The sequence below is a fragment of the Parus major genome, chromosome 1 (genome assembly GCF_001522545.3).
Source record: "Parus major isolate Abel chromosome 1, Parus_major1.1, whole genome shotgun sequence".
In the NCBI taxonomy this organism is placed as follows: domain Eukaryota; kingdom Metazoa; phylum Chordata; class Aves; order Passeriformes; family Paridae; genus Parus; species Parus major.
Genome location: NC_031768.1, coordinates 25,179,090 through 25,199,499, shown reverse-complemented (window position 1 = coordinate 25,199,499; position 20,410 = coordinate 25,179,090). Strand labels below are relative to the sequence as shown.

Genomic DNA, 20,410 nt, shown 5'->3' with positions numbered 1-20,410 from the left:
GTGTCTTCACTTACCTGCTACTTTTCCATGACAACTGTTTTTATTACATCAAAACTGGTAAATGCATGACCCACATTAGAACACAGAAAGCATGTAGATATCTCAAGGACAACACAAGTCTGAATGCACCTGCAACTAGTCAAACAAAAATATTCAAAAGTACTAAAATGTACAAGAAAAGCATTTGCTAAATGGACAATACTGTTTATAGCTTGAAAGCATGGCTTGTTGATTATTAACCATTTTGGAACAATCTTTGTTACCCTTTCTCTAGGATTTTTTTTTATCAGAAAGTTATCTAAACTAGTAACTTTAACTCCTTGAAATAAGAAGAGGCGAAGCCTAGCAAGAACAGTACTTTATTTCAGTGTTCCTTTTTTACCACTGCCATACACACACAAAAAAAATCCACACTAACAAAAACCACAAATAAACAATCAAACAAAAAAAAACACAACAAACACCCAATAAAAGCCCCCAAAACTTCCACTGAAAGAACCGTGTATTCTGAAGTTATTCTGCATATAAGTAGAATAAAACTAGGATTTATGTTTGGCTCAATATAATGAGTGTTTCAACATAACAGTCTCTACAAGCAAACCCATTTCGGCATTTTGAAGAATGACGTACACAAAGCATACACAAAGTTGTTTTAACAAAAGCAATCCACTTAAGGCTTAAAGTCAGACAATTTCTGCTATTACTTTACCAGGTGATAAACAGGCTTTGAGGCAGTCCTGAACAGAAAGGCTCCTACATAAGAGACAGGCTTTTCCTCCAAACTGGAGGAAATAACAAGCCTTCCTACAAAAGGACCAAAGTAATACAGTATGCAACAAGCCAGGAAGATGTCACAAAATTCAGACAAGAAAGGACAGCAGAGAACTGCAAACATTTGCCTATAAAAGAGTCTTGAGCATGAAACTAAGGAAAGAAACAGGTTCCTCAGAAGTTCAGACACAGAAGCAGGAAAAACCCAAATGTGGATTCAACCAGACACAAATTGGAAATTGGCTGTTTCTTTTGTAAAAGCTATTTGCTTTTTCTGCAGTAGACATGGGAAGCAACATTAAAAAAATGCATGCAAAACAAAACCAAAAATATGTTTTTTTCACATTGGGAATCAGAAAAATTATTTACAGAAGCAAAACTGGTGCATTCAAATAAGAGAAATGGAAAGGGCTACTTAGAAGAGGAATATGGAGACTTTAAACAGTGACAGTTCTCCCATTTCATTTTCTCCTCTGAACACGTACATCCTTGATATCTACAACATGCATTTTGTTTCCACAAGAAGTTTTATATGTGTGTGTTTGTATACACATGAACCTGCAGTATACAATCACATCTTTATTGCCCCAAAAGGAAACAGCTTAAAATAAATTGTCAAGTCTAATTCATAGAATATTTCAGAAGACAGGAAGTCCAGTAAGTCTCTCCAGGTCCACTAATATTATCATGCAGACATCTATCATGTCTTTGATTGAAGATACAGCATGTACAACAACTGCAGAAAGTAAACTCACAGGCTCTACTTCAAACCCCTCAAAGACATCAAGACATTTTAAAGCAAATCACAGTAAATTTAAGCCAAACCTAGTGATTTTAAAAACCCGATCATTAAAGCCTTTTTAATGTTTCAGTAACATATATGATAATATTCATGTCTATTTATAAAGACCACCTCATACTCTAAAATTAAAAAAAATAAATCACTTGATAGCAAGGATTTACTCTACCTTGCCCAAACAAAAAACTCATAACTCAAAACAGGGTAATCATCTGCATTTTCAGAATGTTTGTGCCTTGAACTACTATTTTGAAAGCTTACCTTCTACAGAAGTGGAAAACTGCCAGCCAGATATAAGCGCACACTAAGGGCTTTAGAATGGGTTTATTTTAACAGAAAACAGAAGAAAAGAGAACTGCAAACCCACTGAGAAGCAATATAAGAGCAGGAACTTTGATTTTTTTTTATGGAGCTTAACTTCCATGGGTTCTACTTTGAATCTCTTCCCTCATTTGCAAAGTGAGTTTGGATAATTTATATTAAAAGTTGCAGAACATACTCATGTGTTTTTAAACACAACAATGTGTTTTCATGCCAGATACACTCAAGCTTATAAAAAATGACTTTGTTTCTTGTTTGGAGCATAATAAGCAAAAAAGAAAATTAATACTAGGAACTGAAAGAAAATCCCAACATCAAAAACAAACTGCAAAGTTGAGGTATGTTAAAAAGCATGTTTGAACTTTTCACTTGAAAGAAGTATTATTCCTCTCACGTACAGCCCTTATTTGTTTGCCAGGCAATCTTGCTCATTCTTTTTCTTCAATGCTCTAAAAACTACAGGATCTTCTCACCAGACCAGAATTACATTTAAAGTTCTACAGTGAGCTGGGTAAAGGCCATTTCAGTACATCTCCCATCATTAGCACAGACTCAGTTTTGAAATAAATATTTATTATTTCTTAAAAGAGCTGTGGTCCCCAGGGAAAATAAACAAAAAGAAAATCCAGGAAACAAACACGCACAATAAAACCAAACACCTGTAAAAATGTTAATGGTGAAAGAAAGCCCACTCTTTCCAGAGAGCAAGCTACTCAAACACTGGGCCCTTACTGTGAAAACCCAGCAAGTCTCTACCTCAGAATCTTCTGAAATTTTCACATTTCTCCTTTATTTTAACACTCTTCATTCCACACATCAGAAATCAAACTGTGAGGGAGGGGAGAAGGGACAGATACAGGGTGTCTCAACTGACTAAACCAAGGACCTACACTTGAAGCTTTGTGCCTTGGGACAGAGGGATACCCACACTGTTTTTTTTTTTTATTTCTGTACCAACTTTAGTCTTTCACCTTCAACACCTCACTACTTCTGTTCACATCTTCCCTAGTCCCTTTTGCATTTGAACAAAGAGGAAAGAATACGTCTTGCATGTTTCATTAGATGCCCAAAGTATCAACCACACCTGCTTCACTTTCTTTCCCCTTATACGGAACATACCAATATAAACATTTCTTTTTTAATACTAGTAAAGCACAAGGAAAATTCATACTCCCATGTGAGTTGATAGACATATCTGCCGTCTTAAAAAATAGTTTTTTAGCACAAGTGACAGTTCTGTTATTAAGACCTTCAAGCAAATAGTTCATGCTTTTCAGATAAAGGATTACAAAGTAAGGTCTCCAAAAACTGAGTCAGCTGAAGTACAGAGTGACAGGAGGATTTCACCATCCAACCTGTACTACAGCTACCATCTTGGATGAGAATGTCCCTCACAGCCATAAAAGTAGGATTACTTAGGTTTTTATCATGCTTAAAACCCACCCACACCATTTATGTCTTAACTAAACTGAGACCTTTACTCCTGCCATCTACATATAATAAAGCAAACAAACCTTATCTCCTTATGTGCAGCATTTCATAAATAATTTAAAGTGGCAATTTCACTTCCTTTGGATCAGAACTTAGCCCACTGAGAACACAAAATCTTTACTATTCTTATTAAATATTTACTATATGGCTGTTCTGGCATCCTCACAAAAAACACTACATACAAATGTTATGCATTAGAAAAATACAAAAGCTACATTTAAAACATTTAAAATATGCTGGCAAATGCACAATAGCTGGGAAATACTAACAAAGCTGACAGCCTAACTTTCACTGCTGATTCTTTCCAGGACAAAAAGCAGCCTCGTGAGACAGCTTAACCCTTTGCTTTAAGGTCAATATGCATCAAGTAGTTTTCCATAAAAAGGACATTTGTCACTACATGGAAAAAAAATTTAAGAAAGCATTTTTCGTGAAGCAAAAAGACAGCCAATGCTTTCCATTGGTGTACGTTACAAACCTGGAAAGGTCACAAGTGTTTACCAACTCCATGCAAGCAATGAAAGTATCAGTCCTCCTCTGCCAAAAACTTTTCTATCTGCAGAACAGAAAACCTAACAAACCTAACTAGGTGTGTTACGTCTACAAAAAAAGCAGTAAGGTGAAGAATACAGGAGCCTTAACATAACACACTTTCCCTGAATAGCCCATCCTCTGTCATGCAAGGAACGTTTTAGATTATACTAAATCTGTTTTTTCACCAAGCTTTTTACACAGTTGTCCTGGTTGTAGTCATATAGCCATGTGTCAAAGCAACAGGCACACAGAATAATAATCACTCAGCAATCCCACTGCAACTTCCAGATTTATTGCCATCAAGGAGACACAACTTGCACTGCAGCAAAAACCACAATTCCTGGGGTTTGGCAAGCCTCAGCACACACTGCAATGCAACCATTTTTCCCTGTTAATCTCTAGTAAGAGGCCAAAGGAACATGCTTCCCTCAGGCTCTTGCTGTCTCTATAAAACTGCTACAAGACAGCTTCATATACCACTGCTCCTGCAAACCATGTGCCTGTAAGAACAAGCTTCTAGATTTTAATTTATTTGATGTGATCCAGTGGCAACCAGTGTCCTCACAAAAGCTTCCTAGCCTAAGCATCAGATCATTATTTAGATAACCCAAAATCTAAACCAGACCTGGACATGCTGGTTGGGAATTTATGCAATGCCATTATTATGGATTTTCAGGTGGTTCTTCCAGGTACAAAACTTGCTTCACAGATAGCAGGCCAGTCAAAGTTCCAAAGCCTCAAAGACAGCAAGGCACCTATTTCAAAATATACCTTTATTTTCCAAGTCCTTCCAGCAACAAGCAGCTGCAGCACTGACCATCCTGCAATCCATTTCTCTGAGGGCACAGGGTGAGCACACGAACATTTCCCCTTTGTAGAGAATGAAGTAGCCCTGAGCTACCATAAGCTAAACCCTACTGTGCTCAGCGCATCAGCTTTCCATCCTCTTTTGCTGCCAGGCTGAATTGCCACTTTCAAATGCATCAATCAGATACACACTAAATTAGGAACTGCACTTCTTCCTAGCACAGCTTGCCAAGACAGCTGCAGCACTGTTTTCTGTAGTAATGACTTTGAAGGTACTAAAATAAAGCTCTGGCACTGATGTCCACTAAAAGAAGGTACTCCTGTCATTACTGGAGATAGCTATCATTGTGTTTTTCTTTTCAGTGTAAGAGTGCCATGCAAAAATATATTTAGTAACCTGGTGTGGCATAATCCTTTCAGTCATATGCTTCAGCTCAGTTTGAGGGTGATAACAAAAGCAGGCTTTGTTGGCTGTAGTTTTCCAAACACCCAAAGCAGTAGGATCTTCAAAGGAAGCAAGGGTCAATTTATGTGCCCTGCCTAAGGCCCCACACAGCAACAGCTGATCTGGTCAGCTGGGGATCAGATGACCCAGAGCAGACTGTGGGGAGGAAGAAGAAAGTGTTTCTGTCAGGCCACAAGAACTCATTTGGAGTTCACTGTGTTGTCTCCTGTAACTTCTCAATGGGATGCATACAAGGAGATAGACAAGGTGGGCTAAGAACTGCAGAGAGACCCTCCCGGCTCAAACTGGGCTCAAAGAGGATAATAGGTGTGGAACAATGAACCAGGAAATCTGAGGAGAAAAAGATCTTTCAAGAAAGCCTTTACAGAAAAAGCAGGAACCATAGTAGGATTACCTGAGGCAGAACTAAAGGGAAATTGAGGCACTGGAATAGGATGCATCTGGACTTAAAGATTAATTCATTATTCTGACATAGCACATGGGAAAACAGAACATCCTGAACCATCTGCAGAGGAAGCAAAAGCTGGACAAACAGAGCTTCAGCAAGCCAAGTGAGGCTGAGAGATACCCTCCAGAGCAAGGGTTGTATACTTTCTGGTATCTATTCTGAGCTTAGGCTCAGAATTAAGCCTTTCCAGGAATGTCTCCAGTACTTTAAAGGCTAATGGAAATATAGCCTTTATGGCCACAATGGAACAGTGCAAAATAAGACCGAATGTTTTAACACATTTGCTAAAAAAATAAACATTTTTAGCAAAGACTGTTTTATGTAAATGGATTGTACTGGACTCAGCCTTTCCAAAGGCCTTTCCATCACTAATTCTTCAAAAGTCTGCTCCGAAGAGAAGAAAAAAATCTTCCTCCTGGAATAGTGTCTACCAAAACTTTCAGATCCTCTTTCAGAACATGCCTCTTAAAGAGTGCATCCCAATTTAAAACACTTAGCAGGAACAGGTAGATTCACTTTGTCTTTTTTTTATTAAGGGTAAACTCAAATCAGAAGCAGGAAAGCTGGCTTAATTTGCCAATTTAGTGGTCAAGCTCTAAATAAAAGTTCAATCAAGCTTCAACTGACCACATAAGTGGAGAACAGAGAAGTATTTATAGCCTGCTCTCCCTGCTCAGAAACCACAGAAGGACACATTACAACACGTGACTTCAAGCACATGATATCAAGTACTCAAGTTTCTCTTTCAGCCAAGGACTCCCAGTCTTCTATGGAATATTCTATCACCATTCTTCTCTCTCTGATATTTTAAAAGAGACACAGAAACCCATTGCATTAGCCCAAAATATTTTAAGAGAACATGCCAACTACACTGAGATCAAGGAGGTTTTACTTTCATATTTTCCTTCCTAACAGCCAAATACTCTTTACCACCTCTTCCTCAACTTGAGATCTGAGATCCTTTCCAAAACTTGTCATCTCGTAACCCAGTAAGTCTTTCAAGAACAGCTTACTGTTACATGCCCATTACCATGATCCAGTATATTTTCTATATTAATGGCATAAATAACTCTATAACAATGTCTAGAGTTAATGCTATTTTCTTTTTACCATTCCCCAAACTAAACAAATGTAATTTCAGCACCTAAATGGAGCTCCAGTATAACTCCTCAGGGCACATGCACCCATCATTGCTCCATGGTGACATGTAGTGAAAGCTGAGACAGGCCAGCTTAAGTCTCAAGGGCACAAGCATTTTCACACTATTTGTTACTAATTAAAGTCTAGTAGCTTTTCTTTGCCAGCCTCTCAGGTCACACTTACACAACACCAGTTCCAAATTAAGTTATAGGCATGTAGCTCTCAAAGAGTTTCCCATCCACAGCTACCTCTCCACCTAGCTACTCAATAGCATCAGGCTAGGACTTAAGGTACATGAATCAGACAGCTTTACAAATTACTCACTACTTTGAGAAAAATCCGTTTTTGAAGGAAAAAGGTTTTGTAATTGACACATGAGTCAAAGCAGGGAATGATGTTAATAACCATGTATAAGCTGACTGCAACAATTTTTCTTCAACTAGAAGAATAGGAACTAGGAGAAATACTTTAGCCTGGTCAGGTGCACAGCTCTGAATGCCTCAGTTCCACCTACAGTAGTTTTCACTGAGCTGATAAACACAGGGAAGTTGTTGTGAACCTCTGTTGTAGTGATCTTAAAGCACAAATGGACAAAGGCACCACACAGCCTAATTACTGCTGTGGAGACTCCAAGTTATCACTCAAGGGTGTTATGCAGCTTTATCCACAGAGCTTGTTTAAACTTTAGAATGTCTTATTACTACCATAGGCTCAGAGATTAAAACCAAGATGGCTGCAAAAGAGGCAAGAGCATTTTCTCCTTTAAATTAAGCAGAAGTCACTAGTTCTTATTTTAGAATTAGAGCAATGCAGGTTAGAAGGGATCTCTCCAGATCCTCTTGCCACTTTTTATTGAGAGGTAAAGAGCATGAAGCTTTTTTCAGACTAGGATAATATTAACAAATATTTTCTGTTGCTTGTTTTAGAAAGGCTGAGTCTAAGTAATGATTTTCAGAATTAATTCATTCCAAATATCATTAGTGAGATTGTGTACACCTTGTCTAACAAAGAAAACCTTGATTTTTAAGCATTTGACACTGGTCTTCCCATTAAACCAAAGATACCCGTCTCCCACAGGTGCCTGTGCTAAAGACTTTCATAATCTTGAAGTATTCCTGCACTGGCATCTTTATTTCTATAAAACATGTTCTCATAAACACAGGAGGAAACATCAGGCATTTAAGGGCTGTTCATTTCTGCCACAAATCATTACATTTTGACTGCACTTAGAACATAAGGAAGGTCAAATCGTATGACACAAGCACTACAAGACCATGCAGGGTTTTAGTCTGGAGAGAAAAAGGTGGAGTTATTTCCTGGTTGGTTTATTTTTAAGTAACATTCCCTCCAGTAGTCCCCCACATACTTCTCCTCATTCTATAAATCGTCAAGCTTCTTGACATTTACACAAACTGTTAACTCCCACCCCTCTCCCAATTAACTTCTCTTCTGGTGCCAGCTGCTACTCACAAAACAAGGCAGTGTTCCATGGATGTCAGCATCTTGCCAAATCAGCCCCTGACTCATCCATCAGCACTCAGGGATGTCACTTCATTCCAGTTAGAAGCACTACCTAGAGAACTCTGGCTCTTGGCAGCACTCCTTCCCTCACAGCAAAATTTGCTATTGCTTCATCCATTTCAGCTTCAAACCCAGAGGAACAGATTTGCCTCTCCAGGAATGCACCCACAGTCACTGCCCAGTGGTTTGTCACTCAGCAAAGCGAAACAGATGTCTCTATGAACGAGCCGACAGCACATCCCGAGAGGAAAAGAAAGCACAAACCTGTCTGTGCAGCCAGAGTCCCTTCTGACAGCTCTTGCAAGACTCCAGGAGCTACACACCACTGTATCAGCTCGCTTAACACCTCTGCTCTGGTCTTTTCCACACACTGCAGGAAACTGAAGGGAAGTCCAGATCACACCTTTAATCAGTTTAAGGGGGAAGTGACAAGATGCAGCTGCCTGCAGCCAGCAGCCCCACAGCCATGCTTTTTCACTCCTGTACTGACCTAGCTGCCCAGTGCCAGGCGCGAAGCTCCCTGTGCTCCAATCCACAGGGCTGGAAAGGCCACATTCCTCCTTTTCCACTCCACATCTCCAGGACAACTAGGAATTTGACAGTGTGGTAGCACTTTTCCCCTTTATCATATACTGTCAAGGATCAGCTACAAGCCACATAATCGAGCAGCTGCTATTCTGCAGCAATAAATAGCCATTATAAGCAGAATTAAGTGATCTGACTGTGGGCAGAGGGAGAAAGCAAGAAAAGCCGATGCTACTGCCTTACCAACCTTAAAGATTTTCAAGTATTTGAAGTTCTCTCAATGACTCAACTATTACCACAATTCAAGCATACTTTGTTTGGGTTTTGCCACCATTTTTAATATTTAAGAAAGCAAATGCCTGCATAAAAGCGTTATTATTTTCATCTTAAAACACCTTAAGATTTTGCAAGGAAATAGCAAAGGAATGCTGATGTTTTAATTCTATATGCCCAGCAAAAATCTAGCATCAAGTAATTTTTTGAAAAACTTATTTATATATATATGCTGCCATAAAAGGTCTTTTAAAAAGTTACAGCAAATATCACTAACAGTAAAAATGCTCAAGGTAACCACTTCTTAGGAAGTAAATCAGAAGCTCAAGAACCTTTAAGAAAAAAGGTAAGCCTTTTAAATTTGAGACCTCCTGGGCTCAAAGAGGCAGGAGATGCAAAACCACAATCCAGACTCCCTTTACAAACATGTCTTTATACCTGCCCGTGCTCACTGTGCACTGCTCCACAAAAGCATGTGAAGCTTTCCTACTGCTTCTGTGTCATTACAGCCAACGAGTATGGAAACATAACCTCCTTATGTCAGAGAAAAGCTTATAGCATCAAGAAGTCAACATATTCATATTCATGAATCAGCTTAAAGTAATCATGCCGTTCTGGGCTAAGGAGAGAGCTTTTTTCAATTTTTCTCTTCATTTCTTCCCTCTTAGTGCCAATACACAGGCACCTCCTACCAAACTAGGCCATCTGGTCACTTGACAGCTGTAAATAGCAAGCAGACAGTTAACATTGTTCAGGAGATTTACAATACCACAGCATTTGCAGGTAAAGTTACAATAACCCTGTGGGTTAGTTTTGAGTTTTATTTTTCAATCTTTAGAAGGTGAAAGAATTGTGAAGTTGTGCTCAATAATTGTCATTAAATTTCTTAGCCTAGCTTTAGCCCACCTGGACCCATCCTCCCCACATATTCAACTAGCTATGTATCTGTTGTACCAACGATATACAAAGAGCTTAAAGTCAAAAATAAAAGGGGATTTGTTTAGAACCTTGAAAACTGCTTGTTAAGGTCACCAGGAACTGAAAATCTGATAAAAATTTCTGGTTAAAAGGGATAAAAATACTACATATTCTTTAAAAAGAAACAGTGTAAGACATTTAAAATCTCTATATTGGATTTTAAACATTAAATTAACTTGAAAAAGTTTTTAATACTTAAGGTTACCTGAGAAAACTCTGATTTTTTTCTTCTTCTTAGCCTAGGTGAGCAAAAAGTTTGGATTTATCAGAGTTAAGCTTTCTGAAGTTCATACTGATGGTGAGAACCCTAGAATATGAAACATTAAGGTAACTCTAAACATCATGGTTACTGTTAGTGTAATTCCACTGGGGAAAAAAAAAATCAAAGAAAAAGGAACTACACAATTTAATAGAAACAAGTTTATGGCTGTTCTGTGACACACACACAACACACCAATAAACAACAACAGGAAGCCAGTGTATTCTGTTTACAGAAAAAGTGTTGAGTATTAAACTAAAGGACTAACATTAATCTATCAAAATCTGCTTACAGTGTAAGAAGTCTTTTCAACCAAAGCAAAATGTCTAGCCTGAACTTACATTATACTTCTGCAAATATCAGCATAAAAGTTTGTTTTTAGCCATGATTCAGTCAATAAACTGTTTTAAGCTTACATCTACAGTAACTTCTTTTACACATTGTATTTCACATAATAAAAGAGTTTATTTCTACACAGGCATATTTTATAGTAAGATTAAATGGCAGCCTGGTTTTTAAGAACTTTCATGCAGCTAAATTTTAAATAATGTTTTCCCCTCTGAAAAAGTAATCACTGAATAAGTAGATGTCAAATCCCCCAATAATGTTTCCTCCACATTCCCAAAACTCATCCAGCGCCTGGCATGCCCTCTGTTTCCATAGCCTCAAGCCAAAGGCAAAGCCACCAGATACATTTTAACAGAACCCAATTCTCCTTGAGTGAACTCTGGGATCCCAGAGCCAAACACTTCACTCATTCATGAGCCATGGATAACGCCAGCCTGGGAAATTACAGTTTATTTGACTCACAGTCACCTCAAGAATAAGACCAAATAAACAGACTTTAGCTTTTTCCTCGACAGCCCTTCTTCAGATACATTACCATCCCAAAAATAGGATTAGATTCGACTCTCTAGTGGTCTGCAGGAAATAGACCTAAAGAAACTAGGAGTTTCAAGTAACCTACCTAAAACTGCTAGTAATTAAATTAATACTCTAAGTGCAATTTCTCAGAGGCAAGTGTCACTCAACTACCTTCTTTGTAGCTTCACAGGATACATATCCATGCCTCATGGTAGAGTGATAGAAATCATAGAACCAGTTCTATTATTTATACTGTGAAATTGTTAGCCAAACTTCACAAAAATACACACAGCCATTTTTCCTTCACATTAATCCTTACACTGTCTTATGCACATCATACATGTTCCAATAACAGTAGCATTTTCCAGTTTTATTTTCTAATGACCTCTTGACAAATATAGAAGTTTCATGCTAGCCATCAAATGCCACAGCTGATTCAGATTCATCTCAAGAGATGCTACTTACAATGAACATAACTAGCATAAAATAGTTATACAAGCACAGATAATGGATAGTGTTCATACTTCATTACAATAATTTGTTAAAACAACTCATTAATAGGACTTTGAAAAGAACTGAAAAAATATGTGAAATGCTAAGCATGAGCTGCAAGTTAATAATGCAATTCAGATAACAAAAAATCCATTTTGGTTCATCTGCTTGTCTACTCCACAGTGTAAACTAGAAGCATTAGAGAAAAAAAAAACAACTACTGGGCAAACAGTTCAGCATTCCCTCCCTCTCCCCAGTCCATCCATACAATTATCTCCAGACAAGTACTTCATACACAAGGGGTTTTTTCTGCATACAACTATTTTGATTATTAACATTAATTTTGCAAAACTTTTAATGGCACATCAGCAGATGTTCTTTTCAGAGGATTTCACAACATCCCATCTTAATGGTGAAGCAGAGGAAGAGCCTAATTGTCCTTAATCCTCTATTCAAAATAGGTTAGATGAAATCCTCTTTTGACTGAAGCAAAGAGATTAGTGAGTGTCACCAGGAAAAAGAAACACTATTCCCCCTTACCCTGGCCCGTATCTAGATGAGCTTAATGATTAATGAAGGAAACAGATTCTCCTATTTCAAAAAGGGAAATTAGTTTACAAGGAAGAGCAAAATAAATGGAAAAATGTCTATGAAATATCCAAATTCTTAAGCTTCCACGCTAGTAGTAACGACCAAGACAATATAAATAAGATGCATACCAAAAAACACATTCCCAGTATGCCTCAGTAACCAGAAAAGAGCTCATGTGAAGACCCTTCCTTTAAATAGCAATACACATCTTTATGCCTGGTAAATCTTGGCACAATTTTTGACATTGCTAAATGAACAGCACATAAGCTAAGGAAGCACACGTGCACCCATCTGCACATGAATGCAGACAGGAATAAAAGAGGGAAATAGGTGGTATCAGGAGAATAAATGCAGAACATTTAGGTAACAAGAAAAAAAACAACCCCAAAACACAGACACTACAGGCTTGTCTTCACACCCAGTTTTCTTCCTGTGACACAGTAATTTTGCTCTCTGGAAGCATTAAAGTACCCCTACAACTTCTCTCTCTATGGAAAAGGTAGACAGTATTCTCATCCCTGTCCCAAGAAGAGATGAATGCACATAGTAATTAACATCAGCAAAGATAACTAGGTGATATATCAGCCTGTGGTCTTCTGTGATGTTCCAACAAACTCCAGAGTCACTGGCTCATCTCTCCAGTCTCCTAGAACAAAACCAAGCTCGGCTGCAGTTTCTTCCTAAAAAGAGTGCATTTTTTAGTATAGTATCACAAATACTCGATACTTTCAAAATTAAAATCAAAGTTAAATTGAAATAAAAACCCAAATAAAACACTTTTAATGATGACTCAAAGTCTGGGCCACAGGCTTCTCAGAGTTATTACACCGAGGGAAGAAAAACAGCTTGTGTACGTATGAGATAGAATAAGAATCCCTGGTTTGTCTTGTCTACCTGCAGCTGTTACCATGGTAATTATAGCAGAGAAGATAATAGCATTCCAGTGTCATTTTGCTTCACAGCTCAGGATGGATGAACTTCAGCTGAAATGTCCCTCAACTATACAAATAAAAATAATACATTATCCTGTGTAATGGTAAACCATTAGAATAAGCAGAATTATTCTGGAAAAAAATATCAACTGTCTAAAAGATTTCTAAGAGGAGAGGCAGGCTGTTTTTCTCAAAAACATCAGCAACAAAAAAACCCCAAAAAACCCAGTAAAGTTGAATCCAGTTGCATAACAGGTTCTAAAGCATCTGCTCAGTCTTCTCTGCGACATGGTTTTCTCTTGTTTCTGCTCCCTGACACACCTGCACATGACATGCAGCAGGCATCCCCCTGTAAATCCCATTGGAGCACCTCAGAAACCACGACAGATTTCTAGTCACACTTAAGCCTAGTCAGATGGAGTAAGTTTTATTATGCCCATCTCAACACCACAGACATTAGCCAGCCATGGCATCTGCAGAATGCTTTACCTGTCAGCCCAGTCACTGTTCTCTAAGTGTTGGGGGTTTAAAAAGCAGGCTCATTAGAAAATCCCATTCCATCTTGTCACTTTTCTTGTTTCAACCACTACTGTACAACAGAAGAAAAAATTCAATGAGAAACAGTGATCAGAGATGGTAAGCTATAAATGTGCTGCTATGTGGTACTTTCCATTCCCCAAAATAATTTTTAAAAGTCTTCCTGCTTGCAGAACTGATACTCAGTGGTGCTTGAGAAAGCACATAGAAGAGGAACAATATTAAACTTTTTTTAATCAAACATGTTATCAAGAGACAAAAGCAACTATACAGTTTTTGGATTTTTGATGCTAAAAAAACATCAAAACTTCTCAATCTATTTTAAGTCATTGAAACAGTTCTACAATTTAGATGCTCCAAAAACAATGTTTTCTACTATCACAGAACATCTGATGAGTGCAGATGAGTAATATTTTGTAGTCAATAGCAACCAGCATGTAATATGTACACTGACTTCCTGTAAGTTCACTGTTTTACATACGCAATGGCCTATTTTCATTTGTTTATTCTCAAAAGAAAGAGGAAGTTGTTTTTCTTGTGTAAATTAGTTAATTGATGAAGTGGGGGGAGGGGAAAAAACAGAGCTCATGCAATTCTCTATGTTTATTGCCCTTCAGCAATAAATAATTGATGGGGGAAGGGAGAGTATCTTGGGGCTTTTTGAGCATCAGATAATACTGAAATATCTTTAGAGTACATTAAAAACCAGAATGAGCACAAGACTCACCACCAGTATGAAGAGCTAAATTTGCAGGAGTGACAAATTCGGTCAGCCACACTCAACTAAATTAACTTCTAAGTAAAGCTTTGAAACTTTTTGCCTTTTCAAAATAACTTGCTGAAAAGTCAGCAGGAAGCACTCCACAGAGTAGGCGCATGCCCCCACACCCCCAAAAAATAAGAGAAAAAGGCAATTAGGCAAATAACAAAGTAATGGTGCTTGGGGAAACAGAAATTCAAAAGTTATGCATGCTGTTTGATGCCCTCTGTTGAACCTTCCACAGCAGGAAGAACTGGTGGTACCTGCAGGGAAGCAGAGCTGAGAGATGGGAAACATCTCAAGTTTCAAAAAAGCATTGTGACACACAGACTTGCACAAGAGATAACAAAAATGGATTACATATCAGGAATAGACACAAACCCTTATGAGCTTCAAGTTACTAATTGTTGACCCATGAATACATACACAGATCCTACAGAGAGCATCTTCTGTACACTCAATACAGCTAGCAGAAAAGGTCTTTCATAGAAGTATGTTTATATAAAGCTTAAAACAGCTTCTGATTTTGTCAAATTATACCTCTGAACTTTAAACATAACACAACACTTTTGACTTACTTGACAAGGAAGAAAACTGTTTATCAGGAACCCTGACTAAGAAACAGACTACACCAGTTTAATACTCATCTGCAGGAGTGCAAAGGAAGCTGAATAAATTCAGAAGCAAAAGCAAGAACCAAACACCCTCAAATGAATTAACTAAATTTAGATTAGAAACATTAGGTCACCTGAAGCACTTGAAAAATGGATTGTCCTTTAAGGCACAAATGACTGTAAAGCACCAAGGCTTACAATTTCACTAACTTTCAGATCAAAGCAGTTATCAACCTCTACTACATCAAAGTTAGAGAAATAAATAAATTAACTCAAGTTCAATATTAATTTATGTCTACTAAAGACTACATACACAAGCAAAGTGCTTAGGAAATCTAATCAGAAAACAGTTTTAGAATTATAATGCAAATCAAAAGCAACAAAATCATCTAAATCAATGACAAAAAGTCACAGGCTGGCATGAAACTTAGTTAAGAACTTGCTAAAAATCCCTACCATAACTTCCTGGTTAGGCTAGTCAAATGTCTTCAAACTACGATTAAAGTTGACCCACTTCTACAAAAGTGAAAAACAGAGCTTCCATTTGTAAACTCAATTTATTCCAGCCTCCCAAAAAAGATTTTTCAGAAATACCTGCACAAGTAATAGGCGAGCAGCTCCCCAGAGACCAAAGCTGTAGTAAATCACTGTTCCTTCTGGAAACATGTTTTACCTGCTACTACATGCATTTAGAGATACTTACACAAGTAACAAATACTTAAGATCCAGATTTGTAATCCTGAAGTAACAGTAGAGTCTGACAGAGGAGAAGCAGTAAAGTAGCAAGATCGCTAAATATACTACATAATACAGGAAAACTCCTCAGTAATACAGACCTCTGACCCAGTAGCATTTACTTTACAACCTAAAGCCACCAACCTGGGCAGGAGCTTTTAGTGCCCAGGGCCAGCTGTCTTATAAACACAGAGCAGACTGTCACCATAGGCTGCAAGATGTTCAGCAACCATTTAGTGTCCAAACAGGCATATGCTGAAGAGCAACATCTTCCCAGACTGCCCAGATATATTCAAATCAACAATATTCAGAGATATCCAAATCCATGTTCAGATATAAACAACTACATAAGACATATGCCCATGTTTTATTAAGGGAAGTGTTCATTTTGTGAGAGATGTCACCAAAACCTTTTTAAACATTATTAATCAACTTTTGACTATGATGAGGACAGACTTCAGAAGTCCTCTCACCAGCAAAAAATAAGTGATCATAGAAAACTAAAGCAGCTACATTAATTCAGGCAGAACAGATCACTTAATGTGTCATCACAATGTCCCAAATAATTTAACTACAAAATAGAAGCTAATCTTTTATAGAGGCAGTTTTAATTGCCATCGTATCCAGTTTTTTCCCCCTAAATAGTGCACTCCTTAATATTAAGCTAACAAGTTTCTGTTGTTACTAAGCAGGTTCTGCGTGACACTTACAGGATAACCAATGCTAATTCTGTATTTTTTGTCTATGCAGCTGCCCTCCCTGGGGTAGCACATACCCTCTGGGGAATCCATGGAGAAGACAGAGAAGCATTTTGTCTGATGCAAAAGCAACATCTAGAAAAAAGGTTCTATTTTTATAGAGTATGTGACAAAAAGTGTAGTCCCATCAAGTAATGTTCATACTACCCACACACAGCCATTATTTGCATTATTTGGGAAATAATAATAATTTTTGGTGTCAAAATAGATCTTATTTATCTTACTGTAGAAGACTTATTCATTTCCTATGATTCCATGTAGAAGCAAAGCTGTATATTAGGCTTTATTTCTATTTTGTTACTTAAAGATGCCTCTAATGCAATTCATACACATTCTAAAGCAGTAAAATGCACAGATAAACCTCAACAGAGACAAATAAGAAAATTACAACGCTATTTATCAGCTTGAAAGATCACAAAGGATATGGAAAACTGAACTTCATGTCAGCTGTACTTCTGTGAAACAAACACCTTTTCTGTAAAAAAGTTATTTTTCACCATCAGTCGATTTGTAAATTGAGTATGGCTACAGGAAGCAAGACGTTAAATGAAAATAACCCAAAATCTGCAGGATGATCTAAAGAGGGGGAACAAAAGAATGTCAATTAAAAAGTAAGATAAAGACAATTCCCTCTTTTACTTCTAAGTGACTACAACATCCCTTGGTGAAGAGGTATGAAGTACAGTATAACTAGCATGCTGAACAGAGATTTTACTCAACCAACATCACTAAACTCTTCAATGCTTTGAAGATAGAAAAAGGACATTCAATGCAGGTAAAACAGCAAATATTTGAAAATGCTAACCAGGAGACTGACAGCACAGAGCCATTACTATTCTTCCACAGAGCTTTGGAAATATGTGCACTGATTTTGCACTGCTTCAGGACAGAAAATGTCCAGTTAAGGAAAAAGGAATGGGAGGGATTTTCCCAATCAAACAAACCCACTAGTATTTAACTTATGCCTTTATTCCTACAACAGACAGGACCGAGAAAGAAAAGTAATGACACAGAAGTGTCAGAAACCATCCTATTAGAAGTTTCCATTAGTCCATCATATCATAACTGCTTGTTTTCCTGAGACTGTACCATAAGAGCTCCCAACTAACCCAGCACCTCCAGATGCATCAGCCAAGGTTCTCAGCATTATCCAGAGACCAGCCTTCTCTAGGAAGGACCAGCAGCTGAACAAGTCCAGGAGACTTGCAGAACAAAAATTCATAGTTCTAAGACCCTGATCAAGAAAAAGTTTTTGTATCAAGTTTAACTAAACACAAGCTTAAGCTTACTTTGGAATAAACACAAGATGTAACTATCCCCTCCAGCTCTCCCACACAAGAGTCAGTGCCTTGTCTCCCTTATTAAAAGTAGTTTGGAAAGTGGCAAGCACATCTACATCTGTGCCTGGCTGGTGCATACAGAGCTTTGGTGAACAATTCTGGAGTGATGCCCCTGACATGTACATCTGCTACTCATGCAGAGCAGTCAGCTTCGGGCCCAGCAACCAACTAAAACTAGTACTTTTAATTTTCACTGCTGTAGATGTACACAAGTAGTTGAACCATGGAGATATGAAAAGGACTAGAAAAACCATGCAACACAGACATAAGGCTGCCAGACCTCAGCGGTCTTACTGAATTGAACACAAATTTACTTACAGCACCTTTTCCTTAAAATTACCTTTCTGTGGAAGAAAGGCTACGAATTTAAGACACTGAGTGAAAGCAGAATAACAAAAAACAACAGGTGAAAATACACAAGGCAGCATGGACTATCCTAGGCATACACACATAACAGAAGGTAGTGTGACCTAGGCAATAGGAAGCCTTCTTCACATGGGATATAATAATGTTCCATTTATCTTTTAGACTGCTGCGTTAGTCTCATCAGCAGAGCAGGAGGGTGGTGACAGTTCACAATTCAAGAGCTCAAGCCGTTCACTTTCAGCACGCTGTCTTCTCATGTACCTTCACTGCAGCTGTTCTCAAGCCCACTTCCATCATATTTGATGCTTAAGCCTACTTTGAAAGAGGTTAGCAACAACGTCATGCAGAAGAGATTTAACAGTGTGCTTACCCTGTGCAAAATGAACGTGCCATTTGTACAGGCTCCAGAGGTGAGCACACACAAAAAAAGAAAACTTAAACTAAATCAAACAGTTAGATCAGCACTGACAGATCTCTACACCCAAAGTGATCTGACCTCTTTCCAAACAGACCTCGGCACAACTCACCTGGTCTTTATATCCATAGAGATCGTTATCTCTCTTACACCTCATTATCACTGTTGCTACACATTATTTGGAGTAGTCTCTTTCTGTTCTTAGGACCACTGTCTAAAGATCCATATACACATTGTTGCTTTCTATAATCACCTCTCCACTCTCTCCTCATCCCACACATATCCTATTGTAAACCAGAAGAAAAAAGCGTATAATTTTTCATCTCTACTACTTTTCTTTGTTTATACTTGAAAAAGACAGACTTCAGCCTGTAGCCTCCACCTGTAGGTAGACACAGCTCTTGGCACACACAAAACTAAGTGTATTTACCGTGAGAAAACTTGAGTGCTCTGACCAAAACAAATGTACTTCCTGCACAGAAAGAAAAGCTGTTTGTATTCCAAAATTCTTATTATCTCTCCCTATCTTTTCAAAGTTACTTCTATACCCAAAAGCAGAAATTCACCATTTCCTGGTGTTGGTGGTCCCCATGACTTGTGCTAAACCCCACACTTACAGGCATTCCTACTAATCTACTTAAACCATTATCCTAAGCATTTATTAGGCGTTCCATGGAACTGGAGCCGCGCTCACTGACGCACCTCAGCCCACACCTGGACCCCACTCTAACGCGCTGCCGAGCTGCCCTCCCAGGCGATGCGGGTGGGTTTTCACACGCTGACCAACAAACCACATCAGCCGTCTTTCCCCGGAGCGCTCTCAAGTCTGCCTCGTTTGAATCTTACTGCGCACACCTACAAAAACTTGGGCTCGTTCTGCCCATTCGTCAGTATACTTAAATTAGACAATTCCACAAAAAAGTCGCCTGACTGAAACAATATAGGTAACAGAAAGGGAAAAAACAAACCAAAAGCAAACATGTCAAAAAAAAACCAAAACAAATCAAAAACCAGAAAAAAGCTGGAGAGCTAGAGGTTTTATCTGCCCTGCTAACTACGTATACTGTACTCTCAGGTCAAGCCGCTGAGGTTCAGCGAAGGACAGTCCCGTGGGGCGGCCGGGCTGCGGGGCGCGCACGACACCCGGTGCCGCCGCTGCTGCATCCCCGCTCGCACCGGGCATCACGTGCGGCGGCCCCGAGGCTCCCCGGCCGCCGGGCCGGTAACGGGACCACCCAACTCCTCACCGAGCCCCTCCTGCGACCCGGGGCCACGGCGGGGGCTGCCCCCGCGCCCCGGAGCGAGCGGCACCGGCGGTACTCACGTATCGGCTCACGAGGGTCCGCAGGAGGCTGCAATCCATGGCGGGCGGGCGGCTCAGGACCGCGCCGCCGGGTGCTCGCCGGTGCCGCCGGGCTCCCTGGCTCGCCTCCTCACTTGCCACATGCAGAGAACCGCGCTCGCTCCGCCGGACCCGCTGTGACGCCGGCCCGGCGCTCGCCGCCGTCCCCCGGCTATGCCATGTGCTCGCCGCCGCCGCTGCGGCGCGGCGTCCCGCGGCCCCGCATGCCCCCCGTCGCTGCTGCCGCCGCTGCCGCTAGAGTCCCGCCGAGGGCAGGCGGAGGGGAGTGCGCTACCGGGAAAGCTCTCCCGCCCCCCGCCCGCTACGCTCT

At 39.3% G+C, this 20,410-nt stretch overlaps 1 protein-coding gene across 1 annotated transcript in view; it reads right to left on the bottom strand.

Annotated features, from left to right (window-relative positions):
• The window catches only part of ATP11A (ATPase phospholipid transporting 11A), a 115,542-nt gene extending 95,152 nt beyond the window's left edge, over nt 1-20,390 (bottom strand). The window contains exon 1 of the mRNA XM_015638093.2: nt 20,062-20,390. Within this exon, the coding sequence (XP_015493579.1) occupies nt 20,062-20,100 (39 nt within the window). The 5' untranslated portion in view covers nt 20,101-20,390. The remainder of the gene's footprint in view (nt 1-20,061) is intronic.
• Nucleotides 20,391-20,410: the final 20 nt, after the last annotated feature.